This window comes from Prinia subflava, chromosome 28, assembly GCF_021018805.1.
Source record: "Prinia subflava isolate CZ2003 ecotype Zambia chromosome 28, Cam_Psub_1.2, whole genome shotgun sequence".
NCBI lineage: Eukaryota > Metazoa > Chordata > Aves > Passeriformes > Cisticolidae > Prinia > Prinia subflava.
The window spans coordinates 3,013,393-3,039,231 of record NC_086274.1 but is presented as its reverse complement, the minus strand read 5'-3'; the positions used below and the strand labels follow the sequence as shown (position 1 = coordinate 3,039,231).

At 38.8% G+C, this 25,839-nt stretch overlaps 1 protein-coding gene across 1 annotated transcript; it reads right to left on the bottom strand.

Moving 5' to 3' along the window:
- Nucleotides 1–3,481: 3,481 nt before the first annotated feature.
- ATG3 (autophagy related 3) lies at nt 3,482–25,754 on the bottom strand. Its single transcript, XM_063419941.1, has 12 exons — nt 25,571–25,754; nt 22,929–22,970; nt 19,722–19,771; nt 18,514–18,584; nt 16,675–16,782; nt 15,029–15,078; nt 13,081–13,162; nt 12,538–12,572; nt 11,641–11,796; nt 10,884–11,011; nt 5,435–5,503; nt 3,482–3,761 (listed from the first exon to the last, which is right to left on the bottom strand). Exons 1-12 carry the CDS (start codon nt 25,640–25,642, stop codon nt 3,680–3,682), a joined length of 945 nt encoding a protein of 314 aa, XP_063276011.1. The 5' UTR covers nt 25,643–25,754; the 3' UTR covers nt 3,482–3,679.
- Nucleotides 25,755–25,839: the final 85 nt, after the last annotated feature.

Below are 25,839 nucleotides of genomic sequence, written 5' to 3'. Positions count from 1 at the left end.
CTTCTGTGGCCATAAACAAACTAAAAGACAGTGAGAATGTAAAAGGGCATTTCAGTTTGCCCTGGCACTTCAGAAGTGTTCCAGAAGACAAATAATCATGTTGATTTAAACATAAATACATTCATATTTTAGATTTGTATTTTTTCATAGCAGAAAAGCAAATGTCCCTTGTTAAAATTTGGTGTTTCTCCAGTCAATGTTTGCCAAAACCAGTTACTTGGCAGAACCCGAAACTATTTGTACAGAGCTGCTGAATTCAGTAAAGTTACAGAAAAAAATAAACATGTTTATTTTCTAAACCCCCTAAAACCTAATTTCAGTGATTTGGGGAATTTGTCCAAAACCACTGGCTTGTGGTCTGAAAAAAAAATCATTTTAAGGAACAAACAAGGATATACAAGCTTCCTCTCTTCAAAAACTGCATTAATGACATCTCACTTAAAACTTTGGACTGACTCAAGTAAAGCCCATTTTTTTCTTCCCGTGTGCTTAATTTTGGCCAGAAAAATTTCAGTTTGACTCAACAGAGATTTTTGTCCTACTCATTGTTTGTGTTCTCTGTGTTCCAGTTTGTCTTCTTTACTGAGAGAGTTCTGTATTTGCCCAAGCTTACAACTGGTATGCACCATGGGAGCAGCTGGCCTCATGCTAAGTCAGTCTAGCAGCACATTCATCTTGGATTTCTTTCTGAGAACAACAGTAAGGATACCAGAGCAAAAGTTTGGAGCAAGGAAGATTCGTATTTTTTTCTTCATAAATCCTTGTTGCAACTGAAACTAGATTATCAAGAGAGCCTCTTATCAAGTTGTACATGCTAACTTCCAACAATAAGGATGATATTCTGAATGAATTATTTTTTTCATTCTTTATACAGTTGAATTTTCCAAATCCAGATTTTTTCCCCCCAAATAACAGACTTAAAACAGCTCTTGGCAGTTACTGGCATAAAAGGCTATTTTCCACTAGAAAAGCAGATAGGCATGTTTCAGAAAGAAACATGAAATCAGTAAGCTTTTAGCACAATAAAACCCTAAATTGTAACCGTCCCTAGAGACTTCACAACACAGACAAATTCAAAGCATTCTAGTTCTCTAGCAATGGCTCAGGTTGTTTGTTAGCAAGCTGGTTAAACAAACTCTACTTTCCCACACCTTAAAATGCTGCCACAGAAGGACCAAGCTGAAATTGCCCTGTTTGTGTAACACTGTTTCCATCCTGCACTACTCGTAGCTCAGGCTTTGATTAGACTTCTAAAATACTAAATACTGAACTGCACTTCCCACAGTTACTCCTTTGATTTTTATCTTCCACGTTTATTTTTTATTGGAAGCAATTATTTACTGCTATTGTAAATTTTTTCGCTGTTATTATACTATTTTTACATTTCATGTAAATTGAAGACTAGACATCTGAAGTCTGACAATGGGCTGTGATGGTCATTACCTCTCTGCGAGGTTATTCCCTTTGCATCATAACTCGCTCACTGTGCATAATCTTTAGATTCAGTAGAATCAAAATTTCACCCACACTTCACTGCATGCACCTGTAAACAAAAATGTACCCAAAGTCCAAAATCAAGCAAGCAAAGAGCCACAAGAACTCTAAGGTGTGTAGCAGGAAAGTGAGCAGAGCATTTCAGAAGCTCTTGTGATGCAGACATAAAATTCAGGTAATTGATAATCGTGTAGAATTTGACAGAAGCTTTAACAGAAGTTACTATCTTTGCATGTTTATAGCAGTTCCTACAGCAGCAATCTTTGGTTCTATCAGGAATTTTAAACATTAATCCCAAAGGAAGAGGAGGATTAAGGTACAGTACATCTTCTGCAAGTACACCCAGGTCAAATTTGCTTGCAGGTACAGCCACTTTGATAAGCAGCCATGCAGAGCCCCATGTCTTAGTCACCATTGATTGGCTTTTGTGACACCAGAAAGTGCAGGGCTAAAAATGCCATATGGCATTTAATATCATGGTGATGATGGAAGCCATTGGCAAGTTCCCTTCAGTTCTGCTGTGCCTCTTTTTCTGTTAAGGTCAGAGAAAAAGTCCTTTTTTGATTCATACATTAAAAAAAACCCATGCCACTTGCTTTCATCAAAAGCCTGACAAGGCAGAACGTGGTATTTTACAACTTAATTTACTGGATATTTATTAAAATAATTCACCTTCCTATAGGAAGAGAACAGATACCTTTTACAGAGAAGGATGTTTCAAAAGATTCTGAGGCATCAAAGGAAAAATATATACATCACTACTGGTTATTTTAAGTCACACCCTGTCTCTTTGCCCCCCTCCAAGCCCCCCTATTTATTGGGTGGAGGACAGCTGCTTCCTTTGTTACCAGAAAGCCCAAAACATCTCTGAGATTAGTCTCACAGGCAAATTCCTATGGCATGACTCAGTGGGTGTGGTTAAGTTTTTAACAGGTTTCAGCCAGCATTACTCTTCACTTACACAAAAATTGCTTAAGATACTGTCCAAAAAAGAGGATGTGAAGCCAGATACCAAGAGGAAAGTCAATTTTAGCATAGAATACAGAACCTGATTATGTGTTCCTATGTAAGTAAGAACATGGGACACAGGACAGCCCAAACAGGGAACAGCTGTGCCAGGGCTGGGACCCATCTTCCTACCCAACTGTAAATTCAGTCCATTGCAGACACCCACCTTCTGATTACCTTGCAAAATGCAAGATGGATGTTTGGGAGACACAAGTGCTTTCCTGAAACCCAGGTTAAATTAATCTAATGACTATAAATCTATGCACAAATATATATACACATGAGATATGATGGTCCTTTCATCCAACTTTCATTAATAAAAACCTTACATTTTACAGGGCAGAAGGTGGCTGCTAAAGCCTGGATGCCTCTGCAATATCTGAATCCACAAACAACTCCATGTATGTTCATCCCAAGGAGGAAACGGTGCCATTAGACTGGCAATTAGTGTAGCTGAGCCAGAGAAATAATCAAGATCGAACCTTGCTCTGCCATAGCAATCTTTTCCCTTTACCCTCAAGCCATATTTTTGTCAGTAAGACTGTTCTTTATTACAAGAAAAACAGACTTCATAATCAGTATTCCTCTTTTGTCTCCCCAAACACTCCATCTCTAGTCTTGCTCCAGTGTAAATCACCTTTCAAAGACTGGTTAGTTATAGTTAATTGTTTAAGCTGTAGTCAAACTTTCCTAACAGGATAATCATTTTATTTTTTCTCATCTTTTACAATCTTCCTCCCTCTAGAGTAAATATAGCCATTCATAGCTGGAAAAAAAACCTCCACAAAGCTCTCAAGGGAATTTAAATGGGAGGGGAAAAATAAAAAATGCACATTTTTAGGAATCAACAACAAAGCCAAAACTATTAGGCTTCTACTACAAAAGTAGATTTCAGTTTCTAACACACACAAAAATAATCTCATGGAAGGAAATTAGAGGAATTATGGAGGAAAAAAATCCCACCTCTTACTGCAGCATCTGTACTGGAATGAAAGAGATTTATTTATATTACACACAGAGATTTTTATTAAAAAGGCTGGTAATGGAACATTTTATTTTAATGCATCAAGTTGATAAAAGATTAGTTACAGAAATTGTGTATAATGTTGTATAGGTCACATGGATGGGCTATTTAAAAAAAGATTTGATAATTAGAGGAACACATCTCTTATTCTAGTTACATCGTAAAGTGCCTTGTGTAGTCGTATTCTATCGTTGGAATGACCGCCTGTACAAATTTCAAGAAAATAAGAAGGTACCTGAGTTTCTCATTAAGGAAAATGTACAACAGCTAGAAATCCTGCAAAACAAAGCAGAAGTCACATTCAATGGTCTGCTCAGCAGTACTACTTGCTAAGAGGAAAATAATACCTAGCTACTTTAGAGTTAAGAGACTGGGAGATTAATATTGCAGAATTCTGATGCTTGAGCAAAAATAGACCTTCCTGGTTTAAGTTAATGCAGGGAACCAGGAGTTATTTTCAATATATCTTGCAGACATCACAGAAACATTACCAATCCACTTACATTCTTAAGATTCGTTATTAACAAATGCCAAGGTGAATTGTATCCAGCAAGGCTAATCCCTAGCTACCTTCCTGTAGCCTGCTTTCCCTGGAAAGCAGGCTCCTCTGCTCAGCGTTTCAGAGGCTCAGAAAAAGAAATCAGCTCCTGTTCTGAGCCATCCTTCGAAAGATCTCCTGCCTGTTCATGAGGGAAAGTACAGAGATTAGCTTTACCAAGCTGAGCAGTTTTGCCTTTGCAGAGAAGAATTCCCTTGTATATATCACCTTCAAATGCATGTTGGGCCTGAATTTGCAGTCTGGTGTATATCGAATAATTACAATCTAAAGTCTCAGTCCATGTGAGAAAGAGGCAGACAGGGAACTGAAAAATTAACAGAAATCTGCTGCTTTTAACTGACTATTAAGTTACATTAGTACTGGATGTAAGTAAATCCAGCTGTTTTGACTTAACAGTCTCATGGACCATTTCTTCACAAACAGAAGATACATGAAAATGAGTAAAGAAATGTTAAAAATGCCCCAATTTGTTTAGAGATTTAAAAAAAAGATTCAAAAAGGAAAAAAAATGCTATTTGTAACTATTTAGGACTTGGAGACTTGAACAACCGTGACAGACAAGTTATTTTACTGTTTACACCCAGTTGGTTGTTGCACAAATTGGGCAAGTCTCAACTCATACAGTAAATGAGAATTTTACTGATTCAGGACCTTTAGCTGCTCAGTAATTCCTGCTTCTTTGCATTACAATAGCAAAGAACACTATTTTGAAAGGACACACTTGCTTTTATCATGGAGTTGCTCTAGTCAGAAAGTATACTATTGATTACTACAAAGCATAACTAAGATCACTCAACCTCCTGACAGAAAATTCTAATTGTGAGGCATTCGATATTGATGTTCAGAGTGGTTTAAGTGATTTGCATTGCTTTTTTTCAGCAATGTTGTTTTACCAAGATATTGCTCACATGCAGAATAGAGAATAGTGGGACCTCTACACTTTTCAGAAATTAATTTCACATTAAAACCTAATATAAAAGCTACTCTGCTCAGCAGTGATTACACTCTGGATGGAGTCTGTGAACCTCCAGTCTCACCCTCCTACACTGCCATCTCTGTTTCACGCTCACAGCTACTTCCTTCACCCTTACAAACAAGGCCTCAATCCTATCCCTTCAAACCTACCTGCTTTCCCCACTGCTCCTGCTATACACCACTTCATGTTCCCCCAAAAACTTCATGAAGTCTGTCTGCACAAAGGAGCTCATCCCAGAACTCCAGCAAGCGCTACCCCATGCAGCTGTTCACTGCTTTCACACACAACTGTGTTTCAGCTTATGGACCTTGAGGTAACAGACCTCACACTGCAAGGAGTCTCCAAGAAACTGAGTAATAATGAAAAAGGATACATATGAACTCCAAGTTCTCCCCCACCTTCTGCAACAGTCTCGATTATTTTCTTCATGACTTCTGCATGCCTGAAAAACAGATCAGAAACAAAATATTTTAAAGAACAGGCAACACCCTCTTCATCAGCAAGAACAGGTTTTGTGCAAATTAAATAATTTTGGACCATTAGCTTCAGAAGCAGCAAGGAAATTTTCAGTTTACTGAGAAAGCAAAATAGCAACAGTAACTGAAAATTTACATTAAGTGATGAATGTAACATTCTTTAACAGCTCCTTACATTCCCACAGAAAGCAAAAAATGTGGTATGCTACAATGTAGACCGAGTGCCATGAGAGTGAATGCATATTGCTCCACACCAGTGTGATTTTGATTGCTAAACTCCAATAAAGCCCCCAGCTAAGTCCCCAGACAGTAATACTGAGCAGCAGCCAGCCACAGAAGTTCCCAGATGCCCCCTGAGGATCATGTCTAGAAACTGCTGTAACGTCTTTAGCCGCCTCTGCTGAACTCAAACTTGTAAAGCTTGAAGAGGTTTAAAACATAAAACAAATCATAGTTTCCTAGGAAAGGCAGATTAAATCAACCCTTAATAAGTTCAGAACTATTGCTTGAGGACTAGTTTAGGGTATGGACACTTTCTTTGGTGGTAACTTGGGTCCTATGGCAAACCAACAGTTTCTATGCTAGTTTCTTCTTTCTTTTACTGTAAAGTACTACAGGAAAAGAGAAACACTTCCTCAGGTCACTGAGTTTTTACGTTCTCATCAGTGAAATCCCAGACCTACTATGAAGCACACAATATTTGTGTACAAAGCCGGTCCTGGGAATGCAACACAAAATTACAGAATAGCCAGGGCTGGAAGAGACTGGGCATCACCTAGTCCAAAACCCTCCCTGCTCGATGAGCACTCAACTAGAACAGATCACTCGACCTTGTCTGCTACAGTTTGGAATATCCTTAATGATAAAGGCTTCAAATCTTTTAATGGCCAGTTACAATGTGGAAGCAATATTCTTGTGTTCAAGGTAGCTCTACCCCATAAACTAAGGGATGAAGAATATATGAAATCAGAGGCAAGAACAATGGTATGTTAAATTATGTTTTATTTATGTACCTTTAAGACAAACTCCCAGGCTGTATAATTAATCTTACTTTTATTTAGACTTCAACCTTCTTTTAAATAGATGATTCTGTAAGTAATCTTCACCAGTGACATAATACAGGCTATGGGCATCCATCTACACAGCAGGTTAGTGAGCAGCAGTAGTTCAAAGTACCCATCCCAAAACAATCCAAGTGCCAACTGAGAACAAGGATGAGTGGGAAGCAGAGTTTGCATAACTTTCTGACCATGCCTTGATACCAGCATGTCAATCCAAAGAGCTGACCAGCAACTGGCATTTAGTAGTTACCTCCACAGTTAAACATGCTGCCCGTGACTGCAAACAAGGAAGGAAGCTGTTGCAAAGTTACCAAGACACACTGTAAACAGGAACATGCAAGTCTGGGGAAGTATTAAAGGTCAGCATTTGTCATTTACTGTTGGTCTTTGCAAGTCAACTAACCCTCAGAGCTGATTCCAATTCTGGATCCCCAGGATGCCCTGTGGAACATATGCCATTTCAGGTGCCAAGGCCAGCTGCTTCTCTGTAGGAACCTAGCCACTGCTAAGACTTAAGTTTTGACCTTATGCATAACTGAGAACTATTTATTTTACTGGCACAGAATACAGGTCACCATGCAGCCATTAGAAGTCTTTAACAGCACACTGACTCACCTTCATACATTAAGATTAATGATATTTGTTCTTTTCTGTTTTCTAAGAACTACTCGGGTACCTCAAATTCTGCAAAGGCCACATGGCCATTCTTGCTGTCATACAGTAACTCATGAAGAGCTTTGCAGGTGCTTTATAAACTTTGTAAAGTTTGTGTCCTGTTTTTAGTCTCCTTCTGTAAAAAAACTTGGAGGAATGAATATATAATATGTAAATACTACTTCCATTACAATGGAAAGAAATAATTTTTGAAGAAATGTAAGCTAAAATATCCTGCTATTTAGAAATCTTTCCCTGCAGATATTTAGAGTACAATAGAAGCAACAATAGTTTGGAAGCCTAACACTATCTATTCTGAAATGGAGGAAAATAAGTCCTTGGAATCAGTGCAAGTAGTTACGATTTAATTGTAAATTTATTTAGTAGTTAACTTGTTTCATAGTCCCTGCATAACACTTTTTCATAACAGAAAGAGCTGAGAATCACGATTAAAGCAGTTTACAGCAATTAATGAGGAAGTTGACTATGTTCCTTCCAGTACCATAAAAATGCTGACAAGACCTACAGCTTACAGAAGAGCTGTAAGATGAACAATTTTCACTAACTACTCAAAATAGAAGCCATCTCAAGCAGCTGACAGTGGCATCCGACCGCCGTTTCTTTTCCTTTCTCTGACGCCCGACACGAGGATTTTCACGTCACAAGAAAAATGTTTGGAATCATACAAATATCCTACATTACACAATTTCTGTAACACGATGGGAAGCAACAGCAGCAGACAAACCTAAACACTCATAGTTCCTACCTGAATTAAAAACAAAGCAACAATTTGGCTATTAGTTTTTATTCAGAAGCCCAGACCTTCTTAGCTGTTACCCTTACCAATTTGAAAAAATCAAATAGCTCACCTTGGAGAGTAAGAAAACATACTTAAAACCTCCATTGTAGATATGCTATAGCCTCTTTCTTCACAGCCTCAACACTACCTTTTAAACTCTTTCTAGTGTTAAGCAGTTGCAGATCCAGGACATCGCTTTTTGGAAAGGGCTGCAGGTGCCTCCACTTGTAACAGTAGCAACAAACCTGTCTCACTTCACTGTCAATCATCTCCTTCACGCTTAAAGCTGAAACAAGTCTCACAATGTAAACCACTCCTTCAAGCCTAAGTGCAGATTACATTACAAAGGAACTGGCACTTCAGAGGAAGAAGTGAAAACATGACCACAGGGCTCTCACTTGTGAAGAGACTCAACCCAAATTCACAGATTTGCACTGCCAACACCTCTGCAGAGTAATAACTAAAATTAAGCAGATAACATTGCACCACAGCCAGTATAAACCCCACAGTGTGATCTAGTCAGTGAGGGCTGTCATGCCTAAATATCTCTGCATCTTTGTTTGTTCTTAGAGTGCCCCCCAAATATGCATCAACAGGAGCTTCTGCCCAATTTACTAGCAAGGCTTCCAGCAAACACAAAGTGAATTAAATTTTGGCTTCAGGATTTTTTTCCTCCTTTTCTCCTATTAATCATCTTCCCAGTCCATCTGTTAAGACCTACATTCTTCCCACTTGATACTTCTACAAAAACATTAGTTGCACAAAAAAGCTGCATCCATTTTTTGTCCAAAATCCCCCAGACAGCAAACAGTAAGACAGTCAAAGTCATGAACTGGTTGAGATTAAGACTGGTATGTTTACACAAGGTACAAGAACACCTTACTGGATTAAACCAAAAATCTACCTGGTTCTGCTTCCTATCTTATAGTACATGCTCAATAAAGAGGCTGGAAGAAGCACCTCATAAACGCACTACTAATTTCCAGCAGTATGCTGGAAATTACCCAGAGACTTTCTTATTCTGAACCCTTCTAGTAAAAACATTTTTAGTAAACTTGAAAAATTTTTATTTCATTAACATATTATTGCCTAAATAGTACTTAGTTTAGTTAGGTGGTGTGTGCAGAAATTAATCCTTTCTGGCTTTGAACATGCCAGCAGAGTAGCATTCAATGCCACCAGTTTCACTGTTGGAAGAAAACTTAAATCCTGTTACTTCACCTCCTCTATTATTCATAGTGGAGGTCACTGATATCACAACTCCCTGCTCAGCTTTTTGCAAATATTAAGGGTCACAGATTATTCAATCATGTGTTATGGGAAAGAGCTTTAGAACTTCAGTTATTCCAGTCAAATCTCCTTTATCTTTTCCGGTTTTAGCCTTCTTTCATCTCACAGACTACAGAACAGATGACAACAGCTGTACTGCAGTATTCATCATGTGATGGGACACAGATTAATAGAGGCCTTATGTTGTTTTCTGTTCTATTCTTTATTATTTGCTTTACAGTTCTCCCTGCTTCTTGTATTACTCTTGAGCACCCAGACTGACACTTTCATGTTAGTGCAGACTTCAACCTGATGATTTAAAGACCGAGAATAAACTTTACAACTCCAAAATTTTCTACTTCCCCACCACTAGAGGGGAAGAAGTTATTTCCCAGCTGTACAGCAGCTTCTCTGCTCAGCACTGTCCATATGTAAGTCTGACTGCTTGGGGAAAGCAAACACTTCTGAAAAGCAGTGGCTAATGAACTGTGAACTGCCAAGAAACGTGTGATATAGATTTACAAAGCATATGAATACATATCCTCATGAAACCAAAATTAGCCATAAAATACTTGTTTCAAAGTTCCCTTGCTCTCTTCTCTAAAGACTGATGAACAAATAAATGCTAAACCAGAAGCAAGAATGCTTTGAGTCTGTGAGACTGATCACAAACTTGTCAACAGCAAGCTGATTATTTGATACTCAGGCAGTGACATGGATATCCAAAGTGTTTAAGTCAAGGGAAATTAAACTTTAACAGGCAATCTGATCTCTGTATTTTTTTATTTTAAACATATGCAACCATACCAAGAGCATCTTTTCTTAAAAGATAAAAGCCCAAACTTTTATCTCCAGGAACTTCATACTGTCAAGAGGAATTAAACTGTTTCAGATACTTCCTCTATATCACTAAGACACCTAAAAGGATGTTAGGGCCTACATTTAAGACAGGATGCACCTTTCAAAGACCTAGAAAAAATATCTGTGCAGCAAGTCAAACTACAGGCTCCCTATGTTTTAGGTGAGAAACATGGAAAACAGAACAGAAAATACTCAAAAAAACCAAGCATGTTTTGCAGTTGTGTTCAACAAATATTTCAGTGTGACAATCCAAGGATTTCTATTTAAAAGTGCAAAATTTAAAGGGGAGCAGGAGGTAGTTAACATAAAATAAGAAACTGCTATTTAATATTTCAATAGCTTTTTCTGCTGCCAAAGTATACACTGTACTTCCACCCTCCCCAAAAAGTAGACAAAAGGATAAAATTTGATTTCATTTATTTAGTTCTGGTAGTCTGCCATCTTCTGGAGTACATAGGGAAGCTGAGTTAAAAAAGCAAGTTGACCAGAGAAGACAGTGCTAACTGCAGAACACTTGCTGCAGTGAGCACTGGAATGAAGAGAATTGCTGCTCCCTTCCTTTCCTACTGCCTCAGAAGCTAAGAGACCACTACAGCAGCTAGCTGTAGAAGTATGCCCAGAAAACCTGAACAAAATCCCTACCAAGAGCAGTGAAGTGCCCTATTATCTGCAGGCTGTATCAGACCAGAAACAAAGACTCACCTGCACGGATGGACTGAGCACATGGGAGGTGGAGGAAGATGAGGATGGTTTTCAATGGTCACTGTTTTCTTGACGTGATCTTGACTAATATCTTCGTACATGTGCTCTACTGTTAAAGGCTGCCGCTGCTACAGAGGAACAAGGAACACGACAACAAAGGTGGTGTTAACAAAGAAACTTGCTCCTTTTCTAACATCAGTACCAGATGACCCCAAATTACAGGCATCTAAAATATAAAAGTTCTGAAGGTACAATGAAAGAACTGAGTGTGTTAAAATCCATATGGTACAGAAATAGTACTGCACAGATATTCCTTTGAGTAGTGAAGCCAATGTATTTGACAACCAACAGGTTCCCACCTTGGTATTTGAGCAGTGGGCCCTATCCAACTTTAACTCAAGAAACCTAGTGATTAAAGGAAGAACTATTCATGTATTCCTTTCCTTCTGAAGGTGATGAAGACACATACCTGCTTACTTGACTGAGTTTACTGGGGTAATTACCAGTTCTACAGTGCTAACAAGTAAGCCAGTGGCTGCCTTCAAAATGTGCTCAGTTATCATGTGCAGTTTTCAGTGAAATTGTTCCAACTTGCTGCAAGTACAATAAAAGTCCTGCCTACAAGCCTATATTGCTTAATGGTTTCCTCACCATTTTTTCCTTTAAATTTCTATTGTGAATAAGCAACAAAATATCCTATTTGACACAGTGAGTCTAATTTCACAGAAGTAGGAAAAAAAACCCAACATAGATATACCTCATCATATCCAAATAACCAGAGCCTTGGAGTTTGGTAATATTTGTCGTAAGTGATGTAGAGGTCATAGGTTCTAGTCTGTAGAATAGCATCTTCCCCTCCAACATCAACTTTAGTTTTGTTAGCTTCTACAATCTGTCTTGTGTCAAGAGTTGCCTGGGTCAAGGTAAAAATAACAAGATTAGCATAGACTTGCTCAGGGTTCCCTCCTTTCCCATCCTAAGTACTTATGTGAACCTGTAAAACTTTTAAACATTTAAAATGTTCTGAAGCGGACACAAAAAACCCCCAACATATGGTTTGTTTTTATTTCTAAATTAAGAGAATCAATTTCTCCCCAACAGGTATTTTTTGGTTTTATTTTTGTTGGCTTTTTTACTTTTCAAAAAAGGTCCTTTTTCTTAAGGAAATAGGCAGCTATGTTGTTACAACCTCTACCTTCTTCACAAGTAACAGACAACTCCAATGAAATTCAGAAGGCAAAGGCCTCAGTTTGTGCAGGTTCATGAAGACTTTGGCATAGTACCACAAATAATGAGGTTTTGTTTTGTCTCACAGAAGTCTGATGGATTGGTGTAATCTACTGAACCTCCAGGCCACTCATCCTCCCTGTGTAAGCCCCAAGAACCACCACTGCATTTTTTAACTTCTCGTGAATACAGCACTGTGTGTACAAGCAGAGCAAAAAGGATTAACAAAACCAATGAAAATTTCTGTGGGCAAAATCTTTGAGGACCCAAGGGTTCAAGTTAGTGCAGTAGATTGGCAGGACACAAATCCATAGGAATCCAAGCTCAGTAACCCTACTACTCATAACCTTGTTATTTCAGCCATTTGTTATCATTATTTTTCCTTCACTTATATTGTAACAGGCAAGATAGAGAACTGTTCACTCACATCATCTGTCTCCAATAGCCCACTTTCTTCATACTCTGAAAAGAAGACCCATAAAATTCTGTGTTCAGCTTGTAGCCAGTCATTATACTTGTCATTCATAAACAACTATGTTAAAAAATGCACATGTATCTAAAGAAGTTTTATTCAGGTAAACTTCCCAATCCCCAAACCAGAATATCCCTTTTTAAACACAAATTTGACCAAGACTACAGTAAATAGGTGAGGAGAAATACTTCAGTGATTTTATTTAGGCAGATTGAGTTTAAGTGTAGGTACAAAGCTGGAAGGAAGCTGTGCTAAATCCCTAATTTATACTTTCTCAGATCTGTTCTGCTACACAATTTTCCAATCATTAACATTCAGTCAGGTTTTTGGCACACAAGTTAGAGTAAACATGCATCAATAAAACCACACGAGAGATGCTAAGGAGCACAGGCCTATTTTTCAGCATGAATTCTGTGCAAAGAATGAGTGGTGTTTTAGAGCAACTGCTTTAGTTGAAGACCTGAAATAAAATATGTCCCACCCAACTTAAGGAAATACCTTCCATGTCTGCAGCTTCTCCTTCATCTTCCTCATCATCATCTTCACAAGATGCTGAACACTCCGGTATTTTTATATTATCCTTTAGAAGTTAAATTGAAAATATTGCTTTAATGACTGTTGCATCTACACAGCCTAACAGACCCAAAAAATTTAAGGTGTTAAGTCCAGTGAACACATTCAGTCAACCAGAAATGTAATTTCTGAAATATTAAGAAGGACTACATCAAACTCAAATATTTTCTTAATAACTTATCCTAGTTTCAAAGTCCTAGTATGACATTAAAAATCCATTGAAAAAGTTTTCCTTAGACTCTGCAATCTGGAATGATTTAATTCCTAAACAAAGGAAAGTGGCCATGGTGTTAAACAATCAAAAGATCCACCTATCTCAAATGAAAGGCAATGACTAAACAGCTAAGACTAAACATTAAACATGTAGGTTAAGATTTCTTTAAGTTCTAACCCACAGCCTATTGTGCAGCAGTTATCATAAAATACCTCAAGTATCATATGACTAAAACTCTCACCCAGTTTCACTCACTATGAACCCTGTCCAGCTCCTTGATTTTTTTAAAACACAAAGAGAGTTACAAAGGGTATCACATTTTGATGTAATTCTGCAAGGAAACACAGTCCAACAGAAACAAACACAGCACAAGCCCACAGTCAGCTTTTGGACCTTGCATAGCATTACAGTCCAATGGACAACTCCAGTGAAATTCAGAAAGTAAAGCTCTCAATTTACAGAGATTTCACAAAGATTTTAGGAGAATACTCTAAATAACTACTACAGTAGGAAGCTCCTCTGAGCATCTGGTGGCTGACTTGTCATTTAAAAAAGGTAAACCACCAGAACCAGTAAGAAACTAAGTTACAAAGTGCATTGTCAAGCAGAACATTAGCAGGAAAGAGCTGTCCTCCTGGACTGGACCTGCAAGCAGGTTAGCTTTTCTACATACAATAGAAATGAAATCCAATGCAAAACACACAACAGCAGTTAGGAATCACAGTAACACTCTGCAAGTATTGTGTTTTGCAGAAAAAGTGATCAACTTTAGTTATTCCTTGAGTATTTCTTCCACCCTCATATTAGTGATTTGTAAAAAAGCAGTATTTTTACTATATTCAGCAGTCATTTGGAAAACCTACATTTCACAGTTCATCAAATTGATAGCATTTTGAGCTGTTTATAATTACACAGTAGCATGGAGCAGCCCATTTTCTTTCCTCCTGATTTTTAGAATCCAAAGCTTCTTGGATGGTTTAAACTCTCACAGTACACAGACAGAACTCCCCTTACAAACTCATCTTTAAAAACATTTTGTGCCTCTGTGACTCTTTCCATGTTTCTGCAACACATTAGCCAAAGCATTTGCATTTCAAGTACTTCCTCAGGACTTAAGTTTCAGGTTTTTCTCCTGCTGAAGTGACTTTGTGCAAAAGTGCAGAAACTGAGGATTTCATAACATGTATACATTTAAACAGGTAAAGTTCTTCTAATCTGAAGGGCATAAATCTTCAAATTGGACCAATGTGTTAAAAGTCTGCCTGCTGTAGTTGAAGATCACAAAGAAATACTTTACGTTCCCACATTACTTTTCCATATAAAAATTTCTTTACACTGGATCTCCAAACACTAATGTTTGGAACACAAATGCGTGGCATCAGTATAAATAGGATTTCATTTTCAGTTTGTAGAAGCCTGGCACAGGAGCACACTGGCCAAAGGCATTTCAAAAAGACAAATGCCTCAGTAAACACAGCAATAAGGAGATGCACATGCTTAGAATGATATCACAAGCTCTGAGGGTCAATGTGCATCTGCAAAACAATTAGTGACAAAGTATAACTTAATCTTTCATAGGGAATACTAGATTGCCACTGGAAAAACTACTATTACCTTCAGGTCTGTAATAAAGCAACAGAAAAATTTAGAAACAAGTACCTTACTGTCTAGTGTGATCTCTTTAACTGCTTCTGTTGCGCCCACTATTCCTGTAAATTGAACAAGAAGTTTGGTTAACAAAGCTTGGTTCTTGGTTAGAGAATAGCATAGAAAGTCTGCAAGGATTTCAGAAAGCAGCATCTCATCTTTGCAAGTCACATCTCACAACAACCTTGGTACGTGAGAGGCTGCTCATTTGGTATTGGTAACATGCTTGATGTTGGACATCCCTAGGCAAACCACATCACTACCACAGGGCTCCACAGCCGTGTCCTACAAAGTCCGTGATGAAACTCTGCAAATTTGGACTTCTATTTTAAGGTGTTTTTGTATAAAAGTGAGTTCAGATCACATCACAATAATGAAACTCACCTTCCTGAAAAAGGCAGGCATTTATGAGCTTCCTGAAAGCAATGAAAACCCAAAATGTAGCAGAGCACTCAATGCTTTTAGCTGAGGGGAAGTGGGGGTATAAAACCACCCCAAATCACAGCAGTGCTCACTCTGGAGTTCCTCCCCATTTGCTTTCCAGTTTTACTGCAGTCCTTACACAGTACCTTTTGGGATACGTGCCAAGATTCTGCTTTGACAGAGCACATCTATCTGATTAATTCTTCAGCTTCTGGAAACAGATTTTATCTCATTTGACAGCACTTAGAGACCTGGCAAGGTTTAGTCAGGGTGTTACAGCTGTGCTGTACTGTATGGTGCCCAAACCAGTCAACCCTAAAAGGAAAAAACCTGGCAGAGGAGTCTATTCACAGCAGGGATGGATACTGCACACTTAACTCAAGGACATGGGAAAGCTATTCCAAATGATTCCTTTGGTGTGGGGGCATTCAATTGTGAACTATGATGCCTTTAAGAATTGCCAATGATGAAAAATGTATGTCTACAGAAAAAAAAAGGCATCATTTCCAAGCCTTTTTTCTTTTTTTCTTCCCACCCTGGCAAACTATTCAGAGAAATTTCTCCACATTACAGCAAAAAAAAAAAAAAATTTACACCAAAGTAAGTAAAAAGTCAGAGGAGTACTTTTGGAAACGGTGGAGAAAATATCATTGAAGAATAGAATTGTATTAACACATCATGGAACATCAAGAAACAGACTAAAACTAATATAGTTACCAATTATAAAAAACCAGAATTATTTCTAAGACACTGTGCTAGAAAAGCCAGTGAGATAGATTCATATAAGCAGTATTTTTTAGAATTCTTTATAAACGCAAGCTCATTTAAGAGCTTATTGTAAAAAGGGATCATCTCCCACACTTATCTCTGTACTTAGCATCTTATTTCTTTTTAGTACAGCATCCACAACTTAAACTAACATCCTCTTCACAGGATTTCCTTACTAAGGAATGAGTTGCTACACAGCTCATATTTTAAAACAACTTCCTAGAACTTTAGTAAGAGAATGCTGAAATAATTGCCATCATCTCTGAAAAGGAGCCTGTTTCAAGCAGATATAGCCACACAGTTAAACATCTTGTACCAATCAGGTGGGCAGCTGATAACATAACTTATTTCCTCCACGCTACATATTGGTACACAGACATTCGTATATAAGAAAGATTTTACTTTCTAAGAGTGGAAACTGAAAATGAGATTACCAAATTCCAAGCATGCAGCAAGACCTTGAATACCTGCATTGTGAAAAGTGTCTACCCATCCCCCATCACCATCATCCTCTTCTATGATTGCCTCCTGCTCATCTGAGTACTCCATCTGCTTACACCTTTTATAGCACGGCACTACAAGAAATGGCAAAACAAAAGAGAATGCAGTCAGTCATTCTTATACAAAACCAGACTGGACCGTGACATTGTCCTACAAGGCCTTCTAAAATGTGGCAATCTTTCATATATCCCTATTTAAGGAATCCTAAGGCTGTATTTCAAATGCAAAAGTATGAATTTACAAAAACATGTTGATGTGCTGTATTTCATGTAAAATACAATGATTGCTGTAGCCCTAAAAATTCATCTTTCTGTTAAGTATTTGAGCAGTTTCATCCAAGCTCTTAAGGAGTAGAAAAGAATTAATTTCTCATTTGTTAACAACTGGAGAGAAACTTTAAGTTTTCTTCACACTGGTAAACAACTAAGGACAACTTTGCCTGGATTTTCATCAGTTTTCCAAACTCATTTGGCTTTAGAATTCTGGTAAAAGTTTGCATCAGCTATTTATACAATACATTTAATTATAGTTTTACATCTAGAAGTTTAGAAAGTCAGAATTCAAGTGATATTAAGAATAACTTTTGTCAAATGCATTAGAGAGCCATTTAAATAGAGATTTAGGTAATGTTTTCAGAAAATAGTCACAGAAAGCCTGAACAGCTGAATAAGGCAAAGCAGGCATTTCCAATAGTGTAAACAAGGACTAGGTAGAAAATGCTCCTTCCTTTTCTATAAATGTAGAGAAAAACAAATCTGGTGCATGAAGTGGAGCATTTGAAATCTGCTCTTTAACCTTTCAGAAGGGAACAGAAGGGGTGTGAAAGTCAAAGTGAAGTCGTGAAAAGACTTCCAAAATGAGGTCTGTAGGATGGCTCCCTCCAGCCCAGTCTCAACTACAGCCCACAGCTTTTACCCAGGCAGGAGGCCAATGTGACACCAGCAGCAGGAAACACATTCTTTTGGAATGTCACCAAGAAGGATCAGAGCAACAAGCAATCTCAGCAGTGGCAGAAAAAGACACAAAGCAGCTCAGCTGGCCATCAAACCACAAGGCCCATCTCAGGAAAATGTCCAATGCTACTGGATGCAGTAATTTTCACATGAGAGTGCACTGCAAGACCCCAAAAGCTAGTAAGGGAAATCCAAACATATAATACAACCCTCTGCAGGCAAAAATCGCCTCAGGCTTTCCTAGTACTAATGCTTCATCTAAGAGCTTTGACACATTTTCATACAAGATCTTCTGGATTTCCCTATAGTTGTGGCAAAATGTTATGCTTCTTATCCACTAAAAAGGTAGTGACCACATGTATTATACAACCACAACTGTGAAGCTGATAAAAAATTAATTCAAGATCGTATTTATATGATTCTAATTGACAAGGACATTGCCATTAACTACATATTTGAATTAGAATTATCAGTGTCACTATGAAAAACATTCTGAGAACTCTTCAATAGCCTGAGTTTCCGAAGGAAAGAAGAAAATAAACATATTTTTGTTTTAGACACTGAACATGTGTTGAAACAAAGACAAAGAGGTTAATAAGGTTTAAAGTTCATTTATACTTCATCAAGGAAAGCTTTATGTCTCATATAAAGCTCTACTATGAAGAGGCCTAAAAAAAAGAATTTAGGAGTGCAGGAAAAACTTCTTTAACATTGCAAAGCCAGAACATTGCAAAGCCAGAACATCTGAAGTGTGAGCTACTTGCTTCCCTTATCAATACAATCAGTAGAGTAACAGCGCAGTAAACCATGCTGTCAATTCCAGGAACACTTTTATTTAAATTTCAGCCTTACCATTTTTAGTTACCAAAAACTGTTTGTCTGTTGGCAGATAAGCTTTGACTTTTAGTTCTTCTCCTGAAGCCCTGTAAAATGAAGTGCACCATTTGAGAATTTGATGACCTGCAAACAAAAGAACCTTTCTATTTTCACGTTGTGTGAGGAACGTTTTATATAATCCTCTTGACCTATTCTCAGAATTGGTTTGCTATGACTTTACTCTTCCCTACATACATTTGGTATGGTGTTAGAAAGCTTGGCCACCTCTAATTGTTCTGAGATCAAAAACATTTTATGCCTCAGAAACTACTTTCACCTTGAGACGGCCAAGCAAAGATGGGTTGATATAGTCTATATAAAATCTTCTAGGATCAGCACAACAAAGTAGCAAATGTCTGAAGAAAGCAACTTCAGAAAAGCAATAGACATCTTGAGTATTCTTAATTTCACATTACTCAAGCATTTGCCTTCACCTTTAGTGGTTTTTGGTTTGAAATCAAAGCAACATTCTAAATAGCCCATTCCAAACTGCTGCCAGACTCAACATCCTGTCTTCTCTGAAGGAGGTGGCAAAGGGGCAGGAAAACAACGATTCAAACATACTAAATTTTCCTGCAGCAATTTGAGGCCCAGTACAGAGCCAAGACCCTGATGATACCAATTGCACAGACCATGCTCATTTAGGAGCAGGTTAGTTTCATAATACAAGACACCAGTAAAACATAAGGAAGCACCTTATTTGTACCCTTACTGTACATGAAACAGAAGGGACTTCCAAGGGCAATCACTGCACAAAGTGAACTGCTGTGGGCTAACTTGAATACATTTATTAACAAATGCTTGTCAAAATACACCATTTACAACTCCTGCCTAGCAACTCCAGTTGCACATGGCCTTTGCTTTTTCAATCACCAAGACAAACCCAGGGAGAGGCGCTGCCACTGCAGCTAAGCGCTAAAAGCATTCATAGTATGTAAGAGATTATTTCCCCTAAAACCTTGGAAAAACAAACAAAAAATCCCCATGCAAATCCCGATCTCAAGTACTGCTATACAGCAATTAGTAAGCTCTGCCTGACTTAAACATAGAGCCATCATAAAATTTTTACTGGAAAAGTCTACTTGCTGCTCTGAAATCAGACAACTGTATGGCTAAATCCAACACAAACACACCAAAGCCCAGGCAGGAATGCTATCTTCTACAATTCTTCTGATTTTACTCACCATTGCCAAGTAGGACAGTGGTGAACTAAGTGATCTCCAGCTGCAACAAACTGTGAAGGCAAGAAAAAAATTACTGTTAAACATGGCCCAAGGAAACAATCTACAGTTTTTTCTCAGCATTAGTATTTCAGTTCTACATTCCTTTGATCGATTAACTATGTGACTAACAAATGTTTCAATCAGCTTGATGCTTTATTTTAACCCCATTCCTCAGCTAACCATGAAAATGCAAAGATTAAATCAACTTCACCCAAAATGCTTACTAAGCACCACAGCAAATTCAGCGTTTCAAAAGCTGCAATACCACCTGCTAGTCTAGTAAGAATTAAAAAAAGTATCTGGAGCTGGTAAGACTGTTTACCTTGTAATAAAGAAATTATTTTTATTTGCCACTATTCAAACTTTTACAAAGACAACAAAGAGCTTAAGGTAAAAAAATATGCTTAATTCTCTTTCTTTGTTCAAAATAATTTTGCAGCGAGAAAAGTGAGACAATCAATCCATTGAATCAGTGGCAGAACTGCAAGAAAGAAATAAACGGCACAGATTTGATATAATGACCATCACTATAACAGTTGAACAGTGATGTTAATTAAAAATGGATTACCACTTAATTAGTACCCTAAAATTCTTACAGATAATTTTGTTCTGAAGAAATAGTTTTTAAAAAAATTCACTCTGCTTGTTCTTAGTATGAAAGTCTTTTATAAAATTCCATTGCTCTTTCAAAGTGATACTGTCAAGCTGAACTCGCCAGCAATGTCATGCTAGACTTGTATACAAACTCAAAATTCACACAGCAAAGTCTAACCTCTGGGCTTGTTTTTTTTGTACACATAAATTGAGGAAGGCAAGCCTGCACTCAAGTGATTTCCGTGGGTTCTGCAGCAGTCCCTTTGGGATATGAGCAGCACAGCTACTGCTACAGGTGCTTTGTGTCTTGAAGCACCAGTTCCCAAGAGCACCTCCCCAGCTGCCCAGAAGCTGCTGCAGTGTGACATAAGAGGCTTGCAGCGGGTCACAGCCATTTCCTCAGCGCCTCCTCCAAGGGAGGCGGATCAGCGCAGCAGCAAACGCCACCGTGCCCAGGGATGAACAGGCTGAGTCGCTGCAGAGTGCTTCCCTTTCACCTGTTTTCAACAGAGACCTCCAGCAAAAGTGAATCCTTTAAAAAAACCCTGCGAACTCTCCCAGCACACAGGGAAATTTTAAAACTTGTTATCTCTTACATAGTAAACATAAATGAAACTCGGAAGTATTTAAAATTCTCTGTAGAAGGACTTGGAACTCTGTTTGTAACAGCGATGTTGAAATATATTCCTAATGATGAAAAAACAGTGTAGTTTGTGAGTCTAACAGATACACAGTCCTAAAACAGCATTTGAAATTTTATCTACATTTTTTTTCACCTTAAGCAGCAAAATTATCTAGCTGGTTTCACTTTCTGTTTCTCAAGCACTACCTCATATCTGAATTAGTATTGGAAAGTGGAAGGAGATCAATTTTAGGACAACTTATTTCTGTCCTGAAGAGAATGACTTAAACGATTTCCCTTTATTTACATACATAATTAAAACAAGTGTAGTCTTTTGGTGGTATTAACTAGTAAGAATTCATGACAGGCAAGAATTTCTTGAAATTATATCAAGTACACAGATAAGTGAAAAGAGGGAGTAGGTGTTGAGTTTGATTAATGAGTCATCTTTAGTCTTAATTTATTCATCCTCAGAGGCAAGCCACAGGAACCCCATAAAAATCTATACACCAGTTAGTGTCTGAGACTAAACAGATCTTAAATTACCCAAGAAATCCAAACTCATTCAAAGAAAACATCCTAGTGTCATTATTCCTCTTCAGCAACCATTTTTATATAAAGACTGTCAAAGGGACAATCAGCAGATCCATGCTCCAGCTTTATCTAAATTTACCAAAAATTTAATCTTGCTGTATAACTGGTTCCCTTGACTACTGTTTTGAAGGATCCAATTTATTCATCCCAGAAGCATCTAACTTGATAGAGAGAACACAGACTATTCACATTCCCGGTGTTGTTTAAATGCTGCACACGGTTTAATGTAGGACAGTGTGGCTCTTGCTATGTTCTACAGGAGGTGCCTTTTCTTACAGTGCTACTGCAAATTCTTCTCCCGTAAATCCTGAAGTAATTAGGTATTGGTAGAACATTTACCTAGACTTTCTGTGTTATTCTAGTTCATATACAGTAAAGATCATGTATTCTTGTTTAACATACATGAATATTCATACACACACATACATATGATTATCAGAACAGAACACCACATTGCTGAACCTGTTTGTCTGTGTGGCACTTCTGTGTCAGAGGGAGAGAATGAGTGTTGGCTTGCCAGGCAACACAGCAGAAAAACGCAGGCACCAATATTAGGAAAGAGACTTCTGTCCACGTTATCTACCTGCATCAGTCATCATTTGTCCCATTTTTTTCCCATCTCATCTTTATGTTTTTTTATTGTTTCATTTTTCTTTCATTCTACCTAACAGTGTTGCCACTGTTTTATCAGATCTCTGTAAAGACAAAGCATTTGCAGATCAGTAGCACTTTAATGTGAGAAAAAGTGCAACATGGAAATTAAAATAGCTCAACACAGTCAGTATTCTTACTGTTCCAGGAAAAAAATCCTGTTTGTTGCTCTTTGCACTGGAGTTCTTAAAAAACTACAACTGCTTGGCACCAATCCAAAATACAACCAGCCTAAAGCAGCCTATAGAGAAGAGGGAGAAATAATAATTATTGGATACACGGACAAATACATGTAATGATCTTCACAGAGCCTTGGAAGGAACCAAAACAGAGGTAAGCAAAGACTGTTCCAAAGATAAAGCTCCCCTTCCAGTTCCTCAGAGGAAAGGCTTCAAAAATCAATACATTCCTGCCTCAGTCCTGAACTCCCATGACACATGGAGCTGTTGACCCAGCTTCTTTACAATCTTCTCACAGCATAATAGAGGAAAGAAGCATCCCACAATCAGATGCCTAATGACATCTCAAGAGAAATTACCTTGATCTATTTCATCTGTAGAGTAAAAAACACAACTTAGAAATTTCACTTTGTGGAAATTGTTTCAAGAAGCAATAACTGGCAAAGACATGATCTGTTTAACATGGTTGTTTTGCCTTAAAAAATGCATCAGTACTTTCAAAATAAATTTAAGTTTCTAAATACTTACTTCTTCAGGTGTAATTACTCCAGTTTCTTTAAACTTGGACTCCTGCAAGGAAAAAAAAAAAGTTTGTAATTTTGAGAACTGCTGACAAATCAACACTGGCCACTTTACTGGAAAGACAAACATCTTCTCTACTTTCGTTTTGCAACTTGTTTTGTACAGAGATTCAAGAATCAGCCTAGAGGCAACCTCTGCCATGACTGATAGGAATCCTACATTAGAAAATAAGGAAGTAAAGCTCCCCAAAATTATTTGTTGCAAAATATGAGGTAGCATGAAAAATGACCACCTATAGAAAATAAATTTTTTGCTACTGCAAATTACAGCAATAATGAAGAAAAGGTGAGTGGCACTCAGTGTTACGTTTGCCAGTAAGAAGCACAAAATCAGTTGGAATCAGTGACTCCAGCTGTCAAGGACTTCAGAGTTCAAGGCATTGAACAGCACTGCAATGCATCAATATGAGGTTTTGCAGTTAAGGAGTCGTGAATGAAAGACAAAACCAACTCTTCTCTGGGGCAGAAAAAGTTAAATGCAAAGTCTTAGTAATACACTCTCTTTTAATGCCCATTTCTGTGCCTTCATCTTGCGCCCCACAGAAACAGCTTCAGTTTTTGCATATTGTCATGGGGAGCTTTGTGGATGAAAGAATAGATGGCAAACAGACAGATTTATTCTGCATGGAGAAATGAAGTACTTTGGCATTAAAGGCAACATTTACGAAGCCTAATGATAACACATCTTGCATCATATTCAAATCTAGACTAAGACTAGTATGTTTTGACTTCTGGTTGTTTGTTTCTTCAGAAAAGCCTCAAGTACCAAGGTATCCCACCGTCCCCCAGCATTGGAGCTACCCAAAACCAGCTTTTGAAAAAGAATACTGTTTCAACCATGGCATAACTGATGTCCTGCCCTAAGGAATCTATTTTTTTTTCCTACCAAGACTAAAAGCATCAACTGAAAATGTCTTGCTTCCAGCCACAACTTCATCATATCCAATGAATCAGAAAACAGTGAAGAAAAGAAGCCCCAGCTAAACTTGGTTATTCCTGTTCCTTCCCCCAATATGTGCTATCACCTGTGCTACAGAAAATGAAAGGAGCACGCTGGTTTGATACGGTACTGATTACTGCCTTTCTACCCCAGTTCTAAGGAAGACAGACTTAAGAACAAAATAAAGATAGGGAAAACAGCAGCTGTACAAACACTGTAACATCATTTTATGCTAGATGACTGAAATCCAAGTAATTTGAATTGCTACAAAACTCAGAATCCTCAATAACACATTGTGCAACACCACAGTGGAGACAACCTTGTGGTTCCGCTCAAAATGAACCATAAGCAGTAGGGAACATGCACAAACTTGTGTCTCTGGAATTACAGAAAGAAAACACATAAAATATCCATCCTCTGTTCCCTGAGGATAAATGGCTCATTTTTCTATCTAAGTAAATTCTTTGATTGTGACAGACACAGGTGTAGTTTCTCTCAAAGCTACCAAGTTGGAGTATTTACTTCCCCCTCATAAAGGGAACATATACACGTAATATCAACACCTTCCATTTCTGGAAGGATCTACTCCTGCCTCCTCCCAATAATCCATCTGGACACATGAATTTATCCACTATTACACCAGCTGTACAACAACTGTATTATCCTAAACAACTGACTTCACTTTCCATGCCACAATACATTTCGCATTGGTGGGCAACTCTAGGAATGTCCACTAGCCAGACAAGAGTATATCACAGAGAGAAAAGTTCAATTAATAATCGACTGTCACTGCTATCTGCCCAGAGATGTAAGCTGCAGGGTGCAAAGCACATAACAGGTCAAACCACAAAGCCACAGGCAGAGAGACTGTTGTCATAAACATACAAAGCTGGGGTTTACATAAAAAATTGTTTGCAAATAAGAGTCAGAGAATGGGATATAGTCTAACAACTGCAGAAAACCATAATTTGTTTCTACCTAAATATGCAGTAACAGGAATAATGACAGATGTGCTGCCTACCCTTATAATGACCGATGGCTCATTTCTGTTATTCCCAGCTACTTCAATGCACAGAGGCTTGTATTAATAGTGTAATTCTGACACAGGAATAAGCTGTGCTATATAAAACCTGCTCATATAGCAAAGGTGTGGCTAATTTTGTTGTTTGGGTTTTTTTAATGTCAGCTGAAAAAGTTTTGCCCTTTACCCAAAATAACCATTGCAACGCAATTCCTGACACCAGGCTCAAGCCTGTCTGATTTCAACCTTCGGATTTCAATTCCTGGGCACACAAGCAGGTAAAAGTTTCATGACTTTAACACAACACGGCAACAACATTTAAGTCATTCCTGGAGCATCAGGAGCAGAAACACCTGTTCTTTGGACGTCCCGCCCCTCCCAGTGGGATGTGGGCGCCAGCCGGGGTTCCCCCATCCCCTCCGGCCCCGTGCGGGATGAGGGCCGATGGCTGTGCCCAGCCCCGCGCCCCTCGGGACCCGCAGCCACGCAGCTCCTCGGGCCCGGCCCGCAAGGGCACCGAGATCTCCCCGGGCAAGCGGAGCGGCTCCCGGGGCTCGGGCGGGGGAGTGCAGGGGGGCGGCCATGGGTGTCCCTCCTCCCCATCCCGGCTCCCGCGCAGGACCGGCACCTTGAGCACGGGCGTGAGGTACTCGGCCACCTCCAGGGCCTTCCCCTTCACCGTGTTGATGACGTTCTGCATTGCGGCGATCAGACGGACGGACGGGCGGACAGACGGACAGCGGCCGCCCCCCGCCCTCGGCACGGCGCTCCCGCGGCCGCCCCCGCGCCGCCCACGTGACCCGCCCCTCACGTTCCCCTGCCCCCCCGTCGCACGCGCCTGACGACACAGGGTGCGCGCGCGCAAGGCGGGAAGGCGGGGAGGGGCGGGGCCGCGGC